At 37.1% G+C, this 20,983-nt stretch overlaps 4 protein-coding genes across 5 annotated transcripts; 3 read left to right on the forward strand and 1 right to left on the reverse strand.

Annotated features, from left to right (window-relative positions):
* The first annotated feature begins 133 nt into the window (after positions 1–133).
* LOC18040410 (5'-3' exonuclease) lies at positions 134–2,758 on the forward strand. Of its 2 annotated transcripts, none has more exons than XM_006434562.2 (5): positions 134–591; positions 844–1,014; positions 1,469–1,703; positions 1,821–2,043; positions 2,207–2,758. In XM_006434562.2, the coding sequence occupies exons 1-5, from the start codon at positions 229–231 to the stop codon at positions 2,352–2,354; spliced, it is 1,140 nt and encodes a 379-aa protein (XP_006434625.1). In that variant the 5' UTR covers positions 134–228; the 3' UTR covers positions 2,355–2,758. The 2 variants fall into 2 exon arrangements, with proteins under 2 accessions (XP_006434625.1, XP_024038789.1); XM_024183021.1 differs by having other exon boundaries at positions 2,310–2,758.
* Positions 2,759–3,271: 513 nt separating this feature from the next.
* Positions 3,272–6,530, forward strand: LOC18040412 (tetratricopeptide repeat domain-containing protein PYG7, chloroplastic). The gene is made up of 6 exons (XM_006434563.2): positions 3,272–3,491; positions 3,905–3,991; positions 4,857–4,908; positions 5,055–5,344; positions 5,511–5,657; positions 6,052–6,530. Exons 1-6 carry the CDS (start codon positions 3,399–3,401, stop codon positions 6,331–6,333), a joined length of 951 nt encoding a protein of 316 aa, XP_006434626.1. The 5' UTR covers positions 3,272–3,398; the 3' UTR covers positions 6,334–6,530.
* A 2,056-nt stretch (positions 6,531–8,586) lies between these two features.
* LOC18040642 (protein SENSITIVE TO PROTON RHIZOTOXICITY 1) lies at positions 8,587–11,553 on the forward strand. Its single transcript, XM_006434564.2, has 2 exons — positions 8,587–8,737; positions 9,807–11,553. Exon 2 carries the CDS (start codon positions 9,851–9,853, stop codon positions 11,423–11,425), a length of 1,575 nt encoding a protein of 524 aa, XP_006434627.1. The 5' UTR covers positions 8,587–8,737; positions 9,807–9,850; the 3' UTR covers positions 11,426–11,553.
* Positions 11,554–12,768: 1,215 nt separating this feature from the next.
* Positions 12,769–16,773, reverse strand: LOC18040643 (FHA domain-containing protein PS1). The gene is made up of 6 exons (XM_024185136.1): positions 16,382–16,773; positions 16,019–16,242; positions 15,513–15,590; positions 13,854–15,423; positions 13,384–13,745; positions 12,769–13,290 (listed from the first exon to the last, which is right to left on the reverse strand). Exons 1-6 carry the CDS (start codon positions 16,647–16,649, stop codon positions 13,045–13,047), a joined length of 2,748 nt encoding a protein of 915 aa, XP_024040904.1. The 5' UTR covers positions 16,650–16,773; the 3' UTR covers positions 12,769–13,044.
* Positions 16,774–20,983: the final 4,210 nt, after the last annotated feature.

The raw sequence follows: 20,983 nt of genomic DNA on the forward strand, positions 1-20,983 counted from the left end.
GTCATTGCATAGAATAGAACTGAATGCTTGCTGCATGATTGTAGGCTAAAATTGTTTTACTGAAAATTATTGCGTAGAATATATATATATAGAATAATTTTTGGGAACTCGTTATGTACTATATTTATTTTGAATCTGATAAAATAATTACGTTGTTACCATTTTAACAGTCAGTCACTTGCGTCTCGTTTTGTTTTTTTTAATGGTGCAATACCAGCTACGCAGACGATGATGATAAACACGATTGAAGTTGCTGTGCCTATCCACCTCAACATCAAGCCCCGTCTCCCCATCAATCCATTTAAATCCATTTTGATCATCAAACCCAGAAAGAGAATGACGAAAACTGAAGCAGTGGAGGCAAAAACGACCGTTATCTCTGGGTCATTTGATCGAACAGTTGGCAGGCAATTGTTGGGGAAAGCTGATTTTTGTGGAAACGGTTTAGAGAAAACTAAAAGTAAGAAAAGGGTCTTCTTCTTAGACGTTAATCCACTTTGTTATGAAGGAAGCAGGCCCAGTTTACAATCTTTTGGTCGTTGGCTATCTCTTTTCTTTGATCAAGTTAGCCATGCGGACCCTGTTATTGCTGTAAGCTAAGCTCTTTTTTTCTTCTTCTTTATATAGCAAAAGTACTTTAAACATTACAGCTTTAAATAATTATAAAGCATACTTCGTATGCTTTAACTACGTTCGTACTGTGCTTAAGGATATGATCGTGTTTGGAACTAAGGTGCCATAGCTTTTAATCTGCAGCCACTTTGGAATGGAATCACTGGTTGTTTAGTAGAGCTGCCGTGCTTTCAAATGTTTGTGACTCAGAAATGCTGTTTTCAATTGCAGGTTTTTGATGGAGAAGGGGGTACTGAGCATCGTAGACAGTTATTACCTTCATATAAAGCTCATAGGAGAAAATTTTTGAGACAATTAACGGCTTCTCAAAGATTCTCAAGGGGACGTGTTGGGAGGTCACATCAGTTCATTTTAGATGTTCTTGGAAAATGCAATGTGCCGGTGAGTGAAGCTTCTTATTTATGCTTGTTTAGCTTCATTTCAACTGTGTAAGCATTGAAGTATTTGTTAAATTTGTTCTCATCTGGTAAATTGTGAAGGATTCTGACAAACAGATTGTAGTTTATTTTTAGTACTCTTCAAATTCTAAAGAGACTGCTAACTTGCATGTTACTGAATGGGCTGAAAACCGGTTTTAGCTGATAACTTTCCTTCAACGTTAACCAAAAAAAGAAAAAAAAAATCTCTATATAGATGAACAACTAACGACCATCCTTTTAAGATGAAGAATGGAATGAAATGGTGATTCTTACTTGAAATTTTCATTTAATATGAAAAATTTGTTGTTTTCATATTTTTGTATTCCCTTGTGACCAAAGAGAGTACAGATCCATACATGCATAAAAAGAAATGTGGTTGGATCCATCTTTTATTATTGAAATACAAGCAAATGCAGGTTGTTAAAATTGAAGGCCATGAAGCAGATGATGTCATAGCAACACTTGTAGGGCAAGTTTTGCAGAAAGGTTACCGGGCTGTTATTGCCTCTCCTGACAAAGATTTTAAGCAGTTGATTTCTGAAGATGTGCAATTAGTTATGCCTCTGCAAGACTTGGATCGTTGGTCTTTTTATACACTAAAGCACTACATTGCTCAATATAATTGTGATCCGCACTCTGAATTGAGCCTTAGTAAGTAGTCGGTGCATTGTTTGTATTTTCATACTGTGATGGCTGCCCTCACCTTTATGAACCACTTGCTGTATTGTTGTATATCATGTTAACCTCATAAGAGCTATAATTGTGTAGGATGCATTGTGGGTGATGACGTTGATGGAGTCCCAGGAATCCAACATGTGGTTCCTGGATTTGGCCGGAAGACTGCCCTAAAGCTTTTGAAAAAGCATGGGTCTTTGGAAAATTTGCTAAATGCTGCGGCAGTGAGAACTGTGGGTAGGGACTATGCACAAGAAGCTCTTACAAAGCATGCTGATTACCTGCGAAGAAACTATGAAGTCCTTGCCTTGAGAAGGTATTGATGTTTCGTTTTTTTAATTGCCCGATCATCCTCCATTCTTAATGAAATATAACGCGGTAGAGCCTTTACCTCACAAAATGATTTACTTTGTTAATGTACCATCTATTTCTCTTTACTCATTAGTTTTTGATATTCTTGGTCTACACAAATTATACAGGGATGTTGATGTTCATCTTAAAGATGAATGGTTAGTCGAAAGAGATACACATAATGTTTCAAATATTTTATCTAACTTTTTTGGATCATTGGAGGAAACCCAGAAGAAGGTCACTTACCAAAACAGATTACATTCTTCAAATGGTTAAGCTCCAAGAGGATCATGAGTGAAGGAGAATTTTACGTGCGAGACTAACAAGGATCAATTGGGGTTGTTATGGGCACACGAAGCAACGGCTGGACTAATGTAGTCAGAATCATTCATGGAGCAGTTTGTTGAAAGGACAACATCAAAAGTTGAACGATTGAATTGGATTTGGCGGAAGAGCACACGACAAGGTTTTGTTCTCATGGGCAGCGTTGAAGAAGGATTTTACAGATGAATCGGACAAAATACAAATACTCAAATTTTAGACTCCATCTCATCAACTTTCAACTGATACAAGGCACAGAGGCAGGCTGTACCACTTGCAATCTTATATCTGCCGACATTATGATGCCCAATTATCTTGAAAAACTGAATTTTCTCAACTATGTAAAGAGGCTGTGATGATTAATTAATCGGTATTGCATTTGAAAGACTTTCTCTCTTATTATTATTTTTTATGAACTGTCATTTGAAAGAAAAAAGAGAACTAATTTATATATAATGTGATGCTAAAATTGATAATAAACTATTGCAGGTCTCCACCCAAGAGGGTGTATGTTCGAACAGTCGAATTCTGCTTATATGGATGAAGAGATAATTGGATTATCATTAGACTAAGTAATAAAAAAAGTTCAAACAAAAATAAAAACACAATTAAATATTATTTACCATCATTTTTCAAATATTTCTTTCAATCGACAAAATGACCTTTGATTCATTAATTGTGTTATGTGCGATATGGATTGAACAAAATTAATAGTTGCTCATAAAAAGTGGAAAATAAAACACGCGACTCCTCGCGGTTCCGTTTGGACTTCGGACATAAATGACGAGTTAAGAGTCATGATACCAAACACGGCCTTATTTTATTTATTATTATTATTATTATTTATTTTATCAACCAGTCTGCGAAGAGACTTTATCTTGAACCAGTAACTAACTCGGACTGAGAATTGCTTCGCCAGAAACACCTCTTCAGAAACAAAAAAGAAACAAACAGTTGATGCTTTGAAGAAGCACTTTCATATATATAAAAAATAAAAAAATGATGCTTCTCCAAACAACCAATTTATTTCCACTTTCTCATTCGAATTATCTGCTTTCTCTGAACTCGAAGCCCAAAAATCTCCCACTTCAGGTAATTAATCACACTTAATTCCCAACGATATCTGTAATTTTCGCTTCATTTTGCTTGATTTAATATAAATTGTTTGTCGAGTAGTAGTAAACTTAAATTTATGTGCTCAACCATAAATGTAGCGGCTTTCATCATAGCTGCAATTATATTATATGGTAAAATGAGATTTTTCAGGATATTTTGTTTTGTGATCAATTTGAAAATCGTGTTACTTGAGCTTGTTTACATTATCAAACTTTAATTCTTAAGCTAACATTTTGTGAATTCTTTCTTGACATTCATTTTGATGAATATGGTCAGGAAAATTCGTCACGCACAAATATCTTCATTTTCCCTCTGCAAGATTTTTTTTTCCCTCTGTTAGAGATTTATCACATTATTTTTTCTCTTAATGATTCAATTTATTCTTACAGGCTATCTTTCACCACTTTAATGCACCAGTTTCAACAACCGCAAGGGCGAGTTGTGCACTGAAGGTTACTAGATGTTGCTATTTGCAGGTATGTTCTTGTGACAATTGTTTGTTCTTCAAGGATAGCTAGTTTTTCTAGAATTTATTTATTTTCTGAAACGTATATAATGAAAATTACAGTGAACTTGTGCATAAGTGTATCTATCTTTCACCAGCAATCTTTTCGTTGAAATGTGAGAATCTATTTGTCATAAATTTCTCAGTTAATTGTTGGTATACGAATGATTACCTTGTTTAGAAAGTCATTGAACAATAATGCTAGGATCCCACCACTTATGAAAAGTAAAGTAAAATAACACGATTCACTATGGGGAAAGTTGATCAAGGGTCTGCTTAGTAATGACGTATTGTGGCTTTTAAGTGGAACAAAATCAATATATGTCAAATATAAGCATGTGGCTGGGTGGTAAATAGTAGCTGCTGAGAAAAAGTGGGTGTTTACCAAACACTTGTTGTTTTCAAATTTAAGCTAAAGCACTACAGTTTTAAAGATACCCTCATCAGTTTTATTAATAACCATAAAAAAAGAAAACATGGATTTACTACAAAACCCACAGTAAGTGGCAGCTCAAGTAAAATCGCAAGATGAATGACACGCCCCTTTTTCATGTAATTCATTTTTCAGATATGAGCCTGCTAGTTTTTATGGTGTCAAATTATCAAAAATGTTGATTTACTAATTAAAATGCCAAATATTGGAACTTGGTTGGTCTAAATTTTTTAGGAAGTAAGAATGAGACTATAAATCCCTATAACGTTGTACCTTGAGATACTTACTTTACATGTGCATTTGTTTCTATTTGAGATGAACTATCTGTCGATAGAACTTGGTTAATTTTCGTGTTACTACAATTTTAGTTTCTAATATTTAATTTCATTATCGTTGAAGGCAGATGGATCGAAGGGAGTTGGCAACGGAAACATGTCTCCCAACAAATTTTGAAAGTAATTCTCTATTTTGCCTTTGATGTTTTTAACTAAGCATCTGAGTTTATGGGCTCACTGTCAGTGTTGTGTGGTTTATGTTGGATTTAAGAGAGATAGCACATTATCTTTGTTGGTCACCTTTTAATATCAGTACCATATTGCAGATTCTATGAGGAAGCTTTTGGCTATCAGGGATAAAAATGTAAAAAGGCTTATAATTTTGGCATCTGCGTTTTCATTTGGGTCCTCCTCATGGTTGATCTCTGCACGAGTGGCAAATGCAAGTGAAAATGTCCAAATGGACGCAGTCTATGAAATTGGGGAGTTATTCGAATTGGGAATTCAACTATCTTATCTGCTTTTACTATTAGGATTGCTTGGAGTTGGAACGTTTTTTGTGATTCGTCAAGTTCTTGTCCGTAGAGAACTTGACCTTTCAGCTAAAGAATTGCAAGTGAGAGCCCGTGTTCTTTCATTGTGGTATTTTGAAAAATACAATATATAATATTTATCATTGACATTCCCTAGACAGCCTTCCTATCATTTTCTGGATCTACTTGTCAAGGCTGAAAACTATTTTTCCTAACAGTGTCCTGTTTTTCTATGTTTCTCAATATCAGGAGCAAGTGAGAAGTGGTGATGCTAGTGCAACTGAGTATTTTGAATTAGGCGCGGTGATGTTGAGAAGGAAATTTTACCCGGCTGCTACTAAGTACTTACTTCAAGCGATTGAAAAATGGGATGGAGACGATCAAGATCTTGCCCAGGTATGGTCATACCATGGGCTTTCCATATCAATTTAGCATGAAGGATTTTGTTTGATGCACCTATCATCGTCTTGTCACGTGTGTTGAGCCTATTCTGCCTTATGAATTGCTTGGTCAAGTTCACAGTGGTATGGTTATAAGCTTTGACCAATGCAATGGTTGGTCTCTCTATCTCTTTCTTTCTCAAAAGGGCTTCATTTTCGTTCTCATTCTGCAGTAGAGCTTTTTTTTTAAAAAAAAAATTAGCATTATAGTTAAACTGCCTCATGAAACCCATAAGAAACTTCCTTACTGTCTATCAGCAAAAGGAGGCGAAGTATTTTATATATCAGTTAAAGAGGTGCGACATCCAACATGCGTCTTGTATTTTCTTAACGTAACAATGTTTGGGCAGGTTTACAATGCCCTTGGTGTCAGTTATGTACGTGAAGGAAAGCTCGATAAAGGAATCTCTCAGTTTGAAACAGCTGTAAAGCTACAACCGGGCTATGTCACAGCTTGGAACAACCTTGGTGATGCCTATGAGAAGAAGAAAGATTTGAAATCAGCTCTGAAGGCATTTGAAGAAGTCCTACTTTTTGACCCTAACAATAAGGTGGCACGGCCCCGACGCGATGCATTGAAAGATCGTGTGCCACTTTACAAAGGAGTTCCCGTGAAATCTAAAGACAGATGATTTTGTCTGTGATATTGAGAGTTTCATGCTTTTTCAAGATTGACCTCGTACTTCCTTTCATATTCTCAGGTTTTTACCGTCTCCCTTATTCAATGTTTGACGGGTACTGTCTAAAATTTTGATACACTCTAAACGGTAATATCTTAATCTCTGGAACAATGGGAGACAAAGGAATCAATACCCAAGATAGTACTCCAGTGGCGGTGTTTCCTAACATAGATCCTGCAGCTGCCTTATTTCGCAATTCAAGTATGCATGCGAAATTATTCAGAAAGCCAAGCTAATTATTTCCTCCATAGTTCACAGTCTATCGTAGCTAAACTTGCATTATATTTTCACTGATGACATTCCTTTCGGGTGATCCTAATTTGTATCAAATTCTTCCAGCTGTTGGCTTGAGATTATCGTATGGTACGTGACTCATGTTTTAAGCATATGTTTTGCGGTATCCTCCAGGACCTGTTCATAAGATCTCAATGCCACTGATTCTGAATCTGCTACTGGAATTTTTTTTTAAAACAGTTTTGGTTAGTGTAGCTGAGATGGTTGCTTAAGGATTCAAGAAGGGTCTTACTTTCTGTGGCTACTATTGCATATTGTGTGATAACACGAATGTTAATATATTTAATATGGTTGAAAAGGTAAAAGAAACAAGAGACGGCAGGGCAGGGAATGTCAAGGCGAGACCACAAAGAAGATGATGGTCGTTTTCATGGAAATCAATTCTCATTTCACCATCCACTTAACCGTCATTGCATATGTCATCCTCTATTGAGGCAGCAGCATCATCATTCATCATTGTGATCTGTGAGCCCACAAAACTCAACTTCGATTTAAAATCAATTTTATTCTTTTAATATATATTTCTATGCATGTCTACTCATGGCTACGCGTCTTGCTAGAAAACTATCAATTGGAATGAAACTCTCTACTTCCCCCCTTTTTTTGAGTACACGCGTGCTAAATTTCGAAGTTGAAAACTCAACAAGATTCGTCTGCCATAATGACTGCCGTCAATACTCTTCCATTGAGTTTGGGATGATGGATGAAAACTTGCATCAAATTCTTATCTACACACGTGTACTGAAAGTTTCGAGCGAGAGCCACTAACGCCTATTCAATCAAGTTTTCGTGGTATAGATTAATAAAATAACAGTTTATGCTGCGGTTTCATTGCTCATTGGAATTAAGGCCTTGTATTACACGTCACCTGATCGAGTTCCTATATTACATATAATAACGTCTTATATATGTCTTCCTTGTATGGAAGCGTTTAATGAACTTTGATTGAATACTAATGATAACAAATTGGAATATTATTTTAGTGAAAAAGAAAAAAAGAAGAAGATTGCCCTGGTGGTAGCTGGCAAACATAATTCGTTTTTGGAGACGCGATCGCTGAGTTCAAGATTCTTTCAAAGTTGAAAGTCAATTCAGTCTAAATCTTAAAAGATGGACAGGATAAAAAGCACGTGCCATGTGGTGTGCACTGGTTGGCTGTCTGCTGCAAAGTGGCAAATGCTGACCTTTCTTTGAATAAAACCCGATCGGCACCAGCTCCAGCTTCAACCTGGCGGTGGCGTAGCTTCCTGGTTAGCTGGCAATTTCACTCTCCGTCACTTTTCATTATTTTATTGAAAGAATAATCAACTGGGTTTTGTTATAATACTCCCAACGTATGAATTTTTAATATGTAACTCATGACGTCAAACTGAATTTTTTTTTTAAAAAAAAAAATGAAAACAAAGTTGAAAATTTACAAATAATAAGTGATCCGTGGAAGACAAAAAGTTTCAAAGAAAAATTATAATAATAAACCATTAAAGCATTTTTGTGAATCATTTTTACAAAAACGGTTCACCAACCATCATTAGAAATTAGAATCCAGATTAAAAATTATCAAGCAATTAATAAATCACTCAACCAGGTCAATGAATAAATAAATAACGCAGATGCATCATGATCATCCACACACCACACGGCACACGGAGAATCATCTCAGTTGTGTGGACCCCACCGACACTCGTTTCTCCAATTAGTCTGTTGCTCATTCAAAAGCTTCTGTCTTTTTCATTTTAGTCCCCCACTTGCCATTTATTGAAGACAAAAAATGTGCTTCATCTAACGGCTGTAATTTATCAAATTTTGTTGACCCCGATGACCCAATTGGCCCCCATTGCTCTATTGGGTCTTGATGCATCTACATAGTAAACAAACGGTGGTGATCGATGGGTTGACTAAATTACTGTCTTAATTAAAAACACAATAGTCTCCTTTGTCACTGAGATTGGTGATAATATATGGACTCAGTGCAGCTCCATTTTTCTTTTTTATTCCTCTATTTCTCTGAAATGGAACTGTTAAGTTGAATAGCAAAGACAGCATCTAAGCTAAGTTGAATCTGGTGAGTCTCTATAGCTATTCATCTAAAAATAAATAAATATGTGGTCATGCTGAATTTTGATTCTGTTTCATAGTTTGGTTTTCGAAAATCGGTAAAGTTTGATTTTTTTTTTTTCATTTTTAGTTTAGTTCTTAAACGTGGGTATTTTAGCAAATGGTTAAAAACGAGTTTTTTTTTTTTTGATGTTCGGTTACTTTAACAATAGCTGCTATTGAAAATTTTGGGTTTTAAGTTTGTGTTTGTGAGAGGAAAGATGAGATTTTTGGGCTGATTTTGGCTCAGGGTAATGGGATAATTTTGAGACTATATGTTGGATTTTGGCTGGTATATGAAATGATGGAAAAAAAAAAAAGGATTTTTGGGTTGGTTTTCGTTTACTAAATAGATTTTATTTTCTTCTAATATTTTATATGTTCTTTTGGTGTTTATTCTAGCTTAGAGCATCTTAAAATTAGTTGGGGATCTTGATTTCGCTTGAAAGATGAGTTTTTTTATTCTTATTTAAGTTTGTTGGAGCAATTCTGGGTTAGGCTTTGATATCTGATTTGGGGATCTTATGTGAATCACTGGTAGAAGGGTTGATGGATAATTAATGGGTAATTTTTGATATTGTAGTAGCATATTGCTTTTCATAGAAAAAGGTGTTTTCTATGTATATATGATATTTGGGTAGCTTAACTTATTGAAGATTTGATTGGCTTAAAAATGATTCATGACCTGGTAGAAAGGGTAGCTTGATGTCTTTGTTAAACCTTAATCTTTTGTTCCTGGCATAACTTCTGTGCGCATCATGATCATAAGAGTATATTATGATTTTGAAGTTCATTGGATCTTTGCTAAAGACGTGTTGTTGCAGTTAGTCGATATTTGAGGCTATGAAGTTCTAATGGAGATCTTAATTTGTTATTTAAACTAGATAATTCATTTTCTGTGCTTAAGCATTTTTGTATATTATGTTGCTCCTGTCGTAAGTGAATATTTGATGTGAGAAACATTTTGCTTTTCCGAGTCTATATCAAATTGGCTTTGGATTTCTATGGATGTTTCTGATCTTATTTGAAATTTCTAGATTGATTGGGATTTGGATCTGGTACCTGAGAAAAGGATTTTGAAATGGATCTTAAAGAGGGACTGCGTGCAGAGACTTGGGCGAAGTCTTCTTTGGCTGAAAATGAGATGTCAAAAAGGATTTCGTCTAATAACCCATGTTTTACCGATTTCAATTCACAGCAATACCAGCAGAAGTGGGAAGATCCCTCCATCTTAGATTATGACATTAGGATCAATCCAGCATTTCAAGAATTCAATCAACCTCCTCAAAACCAATCCTCACTCCCTTGTGACCCCACTAACCAAATTAAAAATCCATTCCAGATGAATGAGAATCTCCAAACCAACAAAATGCAAGATTGGGATCCAAAAGCAATGCTAAATAATCTTTCATTTTTGGAACAAAAGATCCATGAGCTTCAGGATTTGGTCCACTTAATTGTGGGCCGGAGGAGCCAAATTTTGGGTCGACCAGATGAACTTGTAGCTCAGCAGCAGCAGCTCATTACTGCAGATCTCACTTCAATTATTGTTCAGTTAATCTCCACAGCTGGTAGTCTTCTCCCATCCATGAAGCATACCCTCTCTGCAGCTACTCCTTCCATGGGACAGCTTGGGCAATTTGGCGGGGTTCCTTTTCCTCCAGGGGCTGGCTTAAGTGATAGCGTTCAGGTGCAAAATAGTTGTGCAAAAAAAGTGTCTAATCAGTCAAACCCAATTGATCTAGTCGGTAATAGTGGGACTCAACAAAACCATGCTGTTGAAGAACATGATTTAAAAGATGAAGATGATGCTGATGATGGAGAGCAACTTCCACCAGGTTCCTATGAGATCTTACAACTAGAAAAAGAAGAGATCCTTGCACCGCACACCCACTTCTGCACAATATGTGGCAAAGGATTCAAGAGGGATGCAAATTTGCGGATGCACATGAGAGGGCATGGGGATGAGTATAAAACCCCAGCAGCGCTAGCAAAACCTCACAAGGAATCTAGCTCCGAACCAATGCTTATTAAAAGGTATTCCTGCCCTTATGCTGGTTGCAAGCGGAACAAGGATCACAAAAAGTTTCAGCCTTTGAAGACTATTTTGTGTGTCAAAAACCATTACAAGAGGACTCATTGTGACAAAAGCTATGTTTGTAGCAGATGCAACACCAAAAAATTCTCAGTTATTGCTGATCTCAAAACTCACGAGAAGCACTGTGGCAAGGATAAATGGCTTTGTTCCTGTGGCACAACCTTCTCAAGGAAAGACAAGCTGTTTGGACACATTGCATTGTTCCAGGGCCATACTCCTGCCATTCCACTTGATGAAACTATCAAAGGACTGGCAGGGCCATCTGATCGGAGAGAAGGCAATGAAGCAACAAGTAAGATTGGAAGTACAAATTTCAACTTTGGATCTAGTGTTCCTAATGGAACTGGAGTTAGCGATATGGATGCCAAGGGTAATGTTGATGATCCAACTAATTATTTCTCACCATTGAATTTTGATACGTGTAACTTTGATGGATTTCATGAGTTTCCTCGACCCCCATTTGATGATTCAGAGAATGCATTCTCTTTTCTTATTCCTGGGTCCTGTAATTACATTCAGAAAACTGGAGGGGAGACGAGTTTGAATACTCTCAAATGATGTTTCTATGTTTAGGTTTATGCTTCTGTAAGGAGGTCTATGATTCTAAGTTCTGTTATATTTGTAAGTCATTGTTCTCCCATGTTCATGTAATTTGTTCATCTTGAATAAAATGCTGTTCATTACCACCAAAATGTTTAGGAAATTGAAGTTTCTTTTAAGCCCTTGAGCTGATCATGATTATTCAAGTTCTTACCGTTGTAGGTGAAAGCTAAGTGAACGGGAAGGGAACAAAGAAAATTCTCTGATTCTGCGCAGTTTTTAAAGTCTATGGGGGTAATTTTTACTTTCTTCCCCTGAGCTTTGGGTCTTTTGCACTTAGATGGCCAAAATTCATTTATTAATAAAGACTCCCTTACCATCGGTTAATTTTGTGCTTGGCTGTTAGTTGAATTTAAAAAGACTGAAATGTCCCTAGTTGGATTTTCAAGAACCCACTGGTCTCATATATTTGGCGCAAAGATTATAATCATAATATTACCATTATACCCCTTAAATTTGAATTATTTAGCTTAAAGAGACTAATCATTCTACATGAAAACATTTCAAATTGTCGAAATAACATTTTATCAATTATTTAATTTAAGACTATTGAGGCATATCTTACACTCTTACATTATGCAATTAAAAACAATGATCATTAAGTGTTTTAAACTTCAGTTTTTCAACTCTATATAACTACCATTAAGACTAAAAAAATTTTTATTTATACTTTCATGCATATTTCAGCCCTATTAAAACTCATTTAAAAAAGTATATCATGAATATTATATGGCATAAATCAAATGCATAATCTACCATAACATAAGCTGAAATCATATACTTGCAAAATATTCAAAATGGCACATATTTTATGTTCAAAAATTTTTTCTCGATTTTATACTTTACAGTTCCATAAACATTATGAAAGTTGCATCAATGAAGAAAGAATGAAGCACTCACTTGACATTTACAAACAACTCACAGTAGTATTAATACACTCTAAATGGAGCCCAAAAAAAAAAAAAAATTTGTTCAAAACTAACTTATTATTGATTTCAACATAGCAATTCAAGTCTTTCGGGTGTCGGCGAAATTCATAGTGGTACATGATGCAGGTTTGGTATTTCTTCTTTACTTCACACAAGTAATAAATATTATTTTGCTAGAAATGAAGTATTTTTTGGCCTTCTAAAGAGAGCTATCGGCTGAGCTTCATGAAAGAGAAACGAATGTTCACAAAACATGATTTTTTCATAATGATTTGACAATTCACTGTGCTCATGTCAATCAAAATGTGTAAAAGTTATGATTGTCAAATTAGATTACCAAATTGTCCATAACTAATCATATGAAAACTACCGTTTACATTCCGTAGGGGGGTCTTTACTAATAAATGGATCTCGGTCATCTAAGTGCAAAAGGCCCAAAACTTAGGGGAGGAAAGTAAAAATTACCCAAAGTCTATCTGTGTATGTGGAGTGGACTTAACTGTTGTAATACTGATGGATAGCAGAAAATGGAAATTGATTGACAAATGAACTGCATACATGCAACAGAACTATATAAGCACTTAGTAAGGCTAAAAGAACAAAATTAAAGAGCTCTTCCAAGCATAAGATACAAACGGCACAAATGCTTTATCTGACTGAATTGATCCATGCATAATGAGAGTTATGCAGCAGAATGAGCTTCAAGCCCTTTGCACCTTCTCCTCCCTTTGATGGCTTCTTCAAAGAATTGCGGTTATACTTCTCCCTCAAAACCACATCATCCAAGTAAGACCAAGTCCTCCCTCTAGGAGAGCTATCAGCCCACAGAAACCTCTCAGAGAAGGGATTCACCAGACTCTCCCGGAATTCCTGAGCAGTCTCACAGATCAAACCCTGAAACAAACATATCAATGAATGTTTATATTGTAATGCCAAAGACGGAAGCAGGAGAGAGAATGCATTAGGCAGAAATAAATAAATATTTACCTCTGCCATGGCTTTGATCTTCATAGTGACATCATTACTAAGCAGGACTAAGCATCTGTCATTCTTCATCTTCCTGAATAATAGAGCACAATCTAGGATATGATCTTCTGATGTCGGCGAAACAATTTCTGTTAAAGTTGGACTCCCACAATGAAAACGCCCACTCCCTATGCTGAATTGAGACTGAGGAGAAGCAGGAGGGGTGGGTGCAATCGGTCTTCCCTCCTCCACTGAGCTCTGTATGTGAATCCACCACTTCGTTTTCACCATACACTCTTCAATCCATTCCAACAATGAGGAAACCTGAGACTTTCTTCTGAACAGATTACCACGTTGTTTCAAACAATCAAGCTCTCTTATGACTGCACATTAACAGACAATCATTTGTAATTTTCAGTATAAAAAATTACTTCCTGACAATTATAATCAGATAGATGCTTGAGATGAGGATAACTTTTATAATTTATTACCCATTCTTGGAATGACCAACTGAGTCCCCTTGAGACCTTGTAAAAGCTGCAATGACTTCCTTGATTCCTTGTCTAGAAGAGTACTGGTGTCCACTACCACTGTCCAGCCTCTCCTTCCCTCTCCAACAGATGAGGAATTAGTGATCTCTGTTGTTTGAGAAAAACTAAAAGAATTGATGCTTCTTGCTTCTGATCTCCTCTTGCCTGGGAAGTTCACAAGAGGTTGAAATGGCACCCTTTCTCCTGCTCTGGCTTTCATTAGCACCCACTCTTGTTCCAACTTCACTTGATTGCTGTAGAAGCCTCTCATTAATTTCTGTTCTCGATGAACTTTAAATGTCTGGTTCTCTTTATCTGAAGTAAGAGTCAAGTCTTCTGCTGGCTGGATATTGGGGCTAAAGATTACCTTTGATGAAGATTTTCTGCATGACTTGAACTGCTTTATTTCTTCTCGCTTACCCTTTCTTAGTAAGGACTTTGATACAAGAGTATTTGGGGTGAGATTCTCCTTCTCTGGAGTAAATATCTCTTCTTCCATCTCTTCTGAACCAGAGAAAAGAATATTTGATATGGATCTATTTTCTAAATCATCCAGGTTTGCCAAATCTACATCAGCATTTTTGCAATCCCCTTTTGTCTTTCCTCTGCTTCTACTTGTTTGAATCTGAAGAACACTAGCTGGTTTACCTCTTCTTGACCAAATGCTATTCAAGGCAGCCCTTTTATCTGATCTTACTGGAGAACTTTCTGAGTTTTCTAATGAAGATATTCCTGGTGCAAAGTGAGATTGCGGAGTCTGGCACTTATTGTTATCTGTAATCTCAGAGAATACTTCCCCAAATGGAAAAGATGAGTTCACAGATTCTGCCTCAAGAACACCAGAATCGAAGCTTGGGATTTCATTCTGTCTATGGCCTCTCCTTGATGCACTTTGGTTTTCAGCCTCATCATAAACTAAAGCTGCTGGATGGCAATGTTCATCAAAACATGCTGATTTCTGATTCACCACTGACTTCAAGTCTTGCTCCACCGAAGAGTTCCCTTTGTTTCCTATCTCAGAAAATGGTTTCAGAACAGCAAGAGATTGTAGTGTCTGATTTTCATTACTGAGTTGTTCAGATATGATCTCCGAAGGAATTTCCCGCAGCTCCAAAGACCAAACTTCTGGATTATCCTTCAGTTCATTTTCTTTTTGTAGAGGTCTTTGGTTTTCCTTTTCAAGTATTTTCCCCTTTTTAGCATCAGAATTTGAAGCAAATAGGTCCAAAACAACATTCGGATTTTCCTTGGATACTCTTAATAAACCATCAGGATTTTCAATTTTAGATATATAATCTTTCACGGAATCGTGCCATGGGATCTGATTCTCTTTGCCAAGTTGTTGTTCTTCAGAGACTGAAAAATTATCCTCAACAGGCAAAGACAAGTCCACTGATTCTATCCCAGAAGATGGGATTTCTCTCTTTGGTATTAACTCTGAAGTTTCATCAGAAAACAGTGAACAAATTCCGTCCAAAATAAAATCCAGAGAATGAATTGATTTATCTTGAATTGCAGCAGAAATCTCATCCTGCACAGCATGAGAAATATAGTAACTCAACAAACGTCAGATGAAACATCCTGAAATATCTTTCTACAGTTTCGACTGTAAATTCTCACCTGACAATTTCTTATTTTTTCTCCCTCCACCACTGAGCCTTGCCGTTCAATTTGTTCGGTTTCAATCAACAAAGAATCCTTCTCCCCAAAAAAAAAAAAAAAAAATCAACAAAGAATCATCATCCTAAAAGTCCACAGGAAAAGAAGAAAAAAGAATCAAGAGTATCTCCAGAACTTTAACTCTTTCAGTTTTTCCACTGCCAGCAAATCATTCACTTCGGCATTTTCATTCTCACCCTTTAACAACTCCAACAGAAAGAAAAGAGAAAAATTAAACCAATACATTTTAACAAACACCTCAACTAAGCATGTGCTTACATCCATAATCCACCTAACATGTTTATTTTATTTCTTCTACTACCAATGAATTGACATGCTATTCTCATACTAAAACAATGAAACGGGATCAAAACAGTTAAAAAAGAAGCAAAACATCAAAGACAAATCAATAAATAAACACCAGATGGGCATTCTTCATTTTCACTGACAAAGCCATTAATTCTCACCTGTTGTAATCGCATTTCGTTTCTTTCTTCAAGACCTTGATTTTCAACTTCTTCCAAGTCCATTGGCGAAACAAACGGGTTATTCATATCATAAGCCTGACTAAAAGGAACCCAATGCAGCCTATAAACCCTAGTTGACCCACCAATCTTTAATGTATCACCTTCATCCATCTCCACAGGAACTCCTGGTTCAATCTTTTTCTCCGAAACCCATGTCCCGTGCACTGCAAAAAGCCAACGAATTTAATAAAGAAATCAAGAAAAAGCCAAAAAAAAAAAACACAACTTGACAAACCATTCCCATAGGAAAAGAACCATAACTTGACAAAAAGGTAGTAACAAAAGCGAAAATTAAGCAGTTACCAGATGATAAATCGATGACAGAGAGCTTCAGCGAAGAGGGATTAGATTGAATCTGGAGGTGAAATCTACTGATACTGGGGTGAGTCAACATAACGTGACAATCAGGGTGGCGACCGACGATCAAGATTTCTTGATCAGGGGTTTCTTCATTTCCAACGGACGGCGGTGATGGTGGATTGTTGATGAGGAAGATGTTCTTGAGAATGGCACCGTTCTTTATGACTGTAAAAACTGGGATTTTGCTCTCTTCTTCTTTCTTGTCAGCCATTTAAGAATCTAACTGAGCTTTTGCCGTTTCTTGAAGATGTGGGGGGTTTTTCGAAGCAACGAGCAAGAAATGCTATTAATGGGTTTTCAATAATTGTCAGGGATTCTTGGTTTTTATTTTTTGTAAGAGGGACTTTGAATATTTGAAAAGGTGACCGTTGCAAATCTTCTTATTATAACGGCCTTTTTTCTCTGCCCAGTCGTTCGTTTGCAAACGATTTATTTATTTATTATTATTATTATAATATATTTTGTATAGGTAATGCAGGATGATGAAAAAGCAGTCTGGTAGTGGGTGAGTGTAACGACCTTTTCTTTTTTGACAATATTTTATTTTGGGATTATTTCCATTAGCTATTTTTTAGGTGTTTTGAATTACTGTTTTTGTTATTTAAAATTGTTTGGAGTGTTTTCTTCCGGAAATAGTGGCTTAATCAATGTGGGCTCTTTGGCTCTGACTTTTAAAGAAGCGGGTTGGCTGCTGTAAAGGGGGAGAAAAGTTATCAATAAAAAATCAGATTTTTTTTGTCAAATTAGTGTTTCTTCTTCCTGGCTGTTTCATTGGTATCAGAGCAGCGAACTGGCACCGTAAAAATGGCGGAGGGAACTAGAGCACACGATCAGTGACGTCTAGAAGAATCGGTACAACAATTGCAAGAGGCTTCTAACCAACAGGTAATGGAATTGAAGGAGTTTTCTCAGATGATGGCAGCGATCAGTCTTAAACTTGATCAAATGATGGGCACATCAGGGGCTTCAGGAACAAGATCGGAAGGTGGGAGTAGTATTCCCACAAAGCCAAGAACCGGGTCGAACCCTGGTATGTATAACTTACAGATGAGATTTTCAAAATTGAATTTTCCAACATTTGAGGGAGAAAATCCTAGTGGTTGGGTCTACAAGTGTGAACGGTTTTTCAAATACAATGGGGTGGAAGAATCTGATATGGTGGGATTGGCAACCATTCATTTGGAAGGAAAAGCGTTAGAATGGTTCCAAGGATATGAGGTGGCTGTTGCAGAACCTAGTTGGAGGCAATTTTCTACGGATTTAATGGCGCGGTTCGGTACGGGTACATATGATAACCCGGTTGGACAGCTCAGTAAGTTAAGGCAGACTTCAACAGTAAGGCTTTACCAAGAACAATTTGAAGCATTGGTGGCCAGAACTCGAGGATTACCGGAAGATTTTTTTGTGCAATGCTTTGTGAGCAGATTGAAAGATGCGATAAAGAATCAGGTAGCCATGTTTCAGCCGAAAACGCTAATTCAAGCAGTTGGATTAGCCTTGTTACAAGAGAGTACCTTGGAGGCAATGATCAAAGAAGCCAAGGCTTCAACAAGGACAATGTCCTCCCATGTAATCCCTACAGCAGAATCGAAACGCAATTCTATGGGGCAAATTCCTCCAATCAAAAGAATATTTGCTGCAGAAATGCAAGAGAGGAGGGCTAAGAAGTTGTGCTACTACTGCGACGAGAAGTTTGAACCAAGGCACAAATTTAAACAGCGGCAGATTTACTTGTTGGAAGGAGAAGACGATGAAGAACTCAGTGATGAAGGCAACAAAATTGGGGATGATGAAGAGGATCATTTGGTGTCTCTCCATGCTATGTTTGGGGCTGTCTCTCATCAAACTATGAGGATTAAATGAAATATAAAGAAGAAGGGAATTATCATCTTAATTGATTCTGGTAGTACTCATAATTTCTTGGATGTGTCGGTGGCCAAGCGGACAGGATGTGAAGTACAGCAAGATAAACCATTAATGGTGGCAGTGGCTAATGGCTCCAAAATTGCTAGTGCTGCAACGTGCAAGAAATTGGTCTGGAGTATGCAGGGGAGAGAGTTTAGAGCAGATACGAGACCGATTCCGTTGGGGGGATGCGATATGGTATTAGGAATTCAATAGTTATCTCAATTAGGTCCAATATTGTGGGATTTCAAGAATTTATGGATGGAGTTCAAGTGGGAAGGAAGAAGAATGGTGTTAAGGGGTTCTACGGCGGGGCCCTTGAAGCTAGTTTCGGCAGTCCATATGCAAAAGGATCTTAAACAAGTTCCTCAAGTTGCTGCTGCCCATATCTTTTCACTTTTATTAGAGCCATGTATTAACTCTACTACTACAGAAATTATTACAGATGAACCAGCAGAGTTGCAACATTTATTAAAAAAATATCACGGCATATTTATGGAACCAAAAGGTTTGCCATCACCTAGGGCTCAAGATCATCGAATTCCCTTGTTACCTGATAGTGTTCCTCCAAATATAAGACCCTACAGGTATCCATATGTACAGAAGGCAGAGATTGAACGAATGATTAAGGAGTTGCTCGCGGCGGGGAGTATACAGAGGAGTGTAAGTCCATTTTCTTCTCCGATTCTCTTAGTTAAAAATAAGGATGACACTTGGCGCATGTGTGTGGATTATCGTGCCCTTAATTCTATCACTATTAAGGATAAATTTTCCATACCTGTTATTGATGAGCTGCTGGACGAGTTACATGGAGCTAAGTTTTTCTCTAAGCTGGATTTGCGGTCGGGATACCACCAGATTAGGGTACACCCAAATGACATCTTGAAAACCGCCTTTAGAACTCATGAAGGGCACTATGAATTCTTGGTCATGCATTTCGGTCTTACGAATGCTCCATCAACATTCCAAAGCCTTATGAATGAAATTTTTCAGCCATTCCTGAGGAAATTTGTGCTGGTATTTTTTGATGATATCTTATTATATAGTAAAAATTGGGTTGAACACATGACGCAATTGGAGTTAGTACTGGAGACGCTTCTCAAAAATCATCTTTTTGTCAAAAAATCAAAGTGTTCTTTTGGCAAAGAACAAGTAGAATATTTGGGACATTTGATTTCTGAGCAAGGAGTTGCTACTGACCCTGCAAAGATTGAAAGCATGAAGTGTTGGCCATATCCCAACTCGCTGAAGGCGTTGCGTGGGTTTTTGGGTCTCACTGGGTACTACAGGAGGTTTATAAAAGATTATGGGAAGATTAGTCGGCCCTTAACAGATTTGCTTAAAAAGGATAATTTTTTATGGAATCATTCTGCGGAAAAAGCTTTTAATAACTTGAAGTCAGCAATGTGCACAGCACCTGTTTTAGCCATGCCCGATTTCCAAAAAACCTTTGTTCTTGAATGTGATGCATCAGGGGAAGGCATAGGAGCAGTGCTTTCGCAGGAAGGCAGACCCATATCATATTTGAGTAAGGCACTGTCACCAAAAAACTTGGGCTTGTCTGCTTATGAAAAGGAAATGTTGGCAGTAGTGTTCGCAGTGCAAAAATGGCGGCCTTACTTACTAGGGAAGCATTTCAAGGTTATTACTGATCATTTCAGCTTGAAATACATGTTGGAGCAGCGCATATCAACACCTATGCAGCAGAAATGGCTTACTAAGTTAATTGGTTATGATTTTGAAATTATTTTCCGAAGTGGAAGATAAAATAAAGCGGCTGACGCCTTATCTCGGCTACAAGAATCCACTGAGAATGCAATGGTAATGGCGATCTCCCTTCCTATAGGTGTGTGGGTGGAACAACTCAAACAAGAATGGCAACATAATCCAAAAATTCAGAAATTGATTCAAGAAATAGTTACCAACAGTGCTCGACATTCTAAATTTACTTGGGAAAACCATTTACTCAAGTATAAGGGAAGACTTTGGGTTGGCAAACATTCAGTTTTGAAGCAGCTAATTATTTCTGAGGCTCATGGTGGAACAAAAGGTGGGCATTCGGGGGTTAGAAAAACCTTATACAGAGTTAAACGGTCTTTTTATTGGAAAAGGATGTGAAGGGAAATTTGTTCCTTTGTGGCAGCTTGTGATAATTGCCAACGAAATAAACATGAAAATGTGTTATCCCCAGGTCTGTTGCAGCCCTTACCAATTCCTGAGCATAATTGGACTGATATCTCTATGGATTTCATAGAAGGACTGCCAAAGTCTAGTGGTAAGCAAATTATTTTTGTGGTGGTGGATAGGCTGAGTAAGTATGCACACTTCATGCCCTTAAGTCATCCATACACTGCTCTTGATGTTGCACAACTTTTTCTAGATAATGTGTATAAGTTGCATGGCTTGCCAAATTCTAGTGTCAGTGACCGAGATAAAGTCTTCACTAGTACTTTTTGGCAAAGTCTGTTTTCATTGTTGAATGTGAACTTGTTGATGAGCACTGCATACCACCCGCAAACCGACAGTCAGACTGAAGTGGTTAACAAGTGCTTAGAACAATATTTGCGATGCATGGCAGGTGATAGGCCGAAAGAATGGGTGAAATGGCTCCCTTTGGCTGAATGGTGGTATAATACTTCT

Source organism: Citrus clementina, unplaced genomic scaffold, assembly GCF_000493195.1.
Source record: "Citrus clementina cultivar Clemenules unplaced genomic scaffold, Citrus_clementina_v1.0 scaffold_5, whole genome shotgun sequence".
Lineage (NCBI taxonomy): Eukaryota > Viridiplantae > Streptophyta > Magnoliopsida > Sapindales > Rutaceae > Citrus > Citrus x clementina.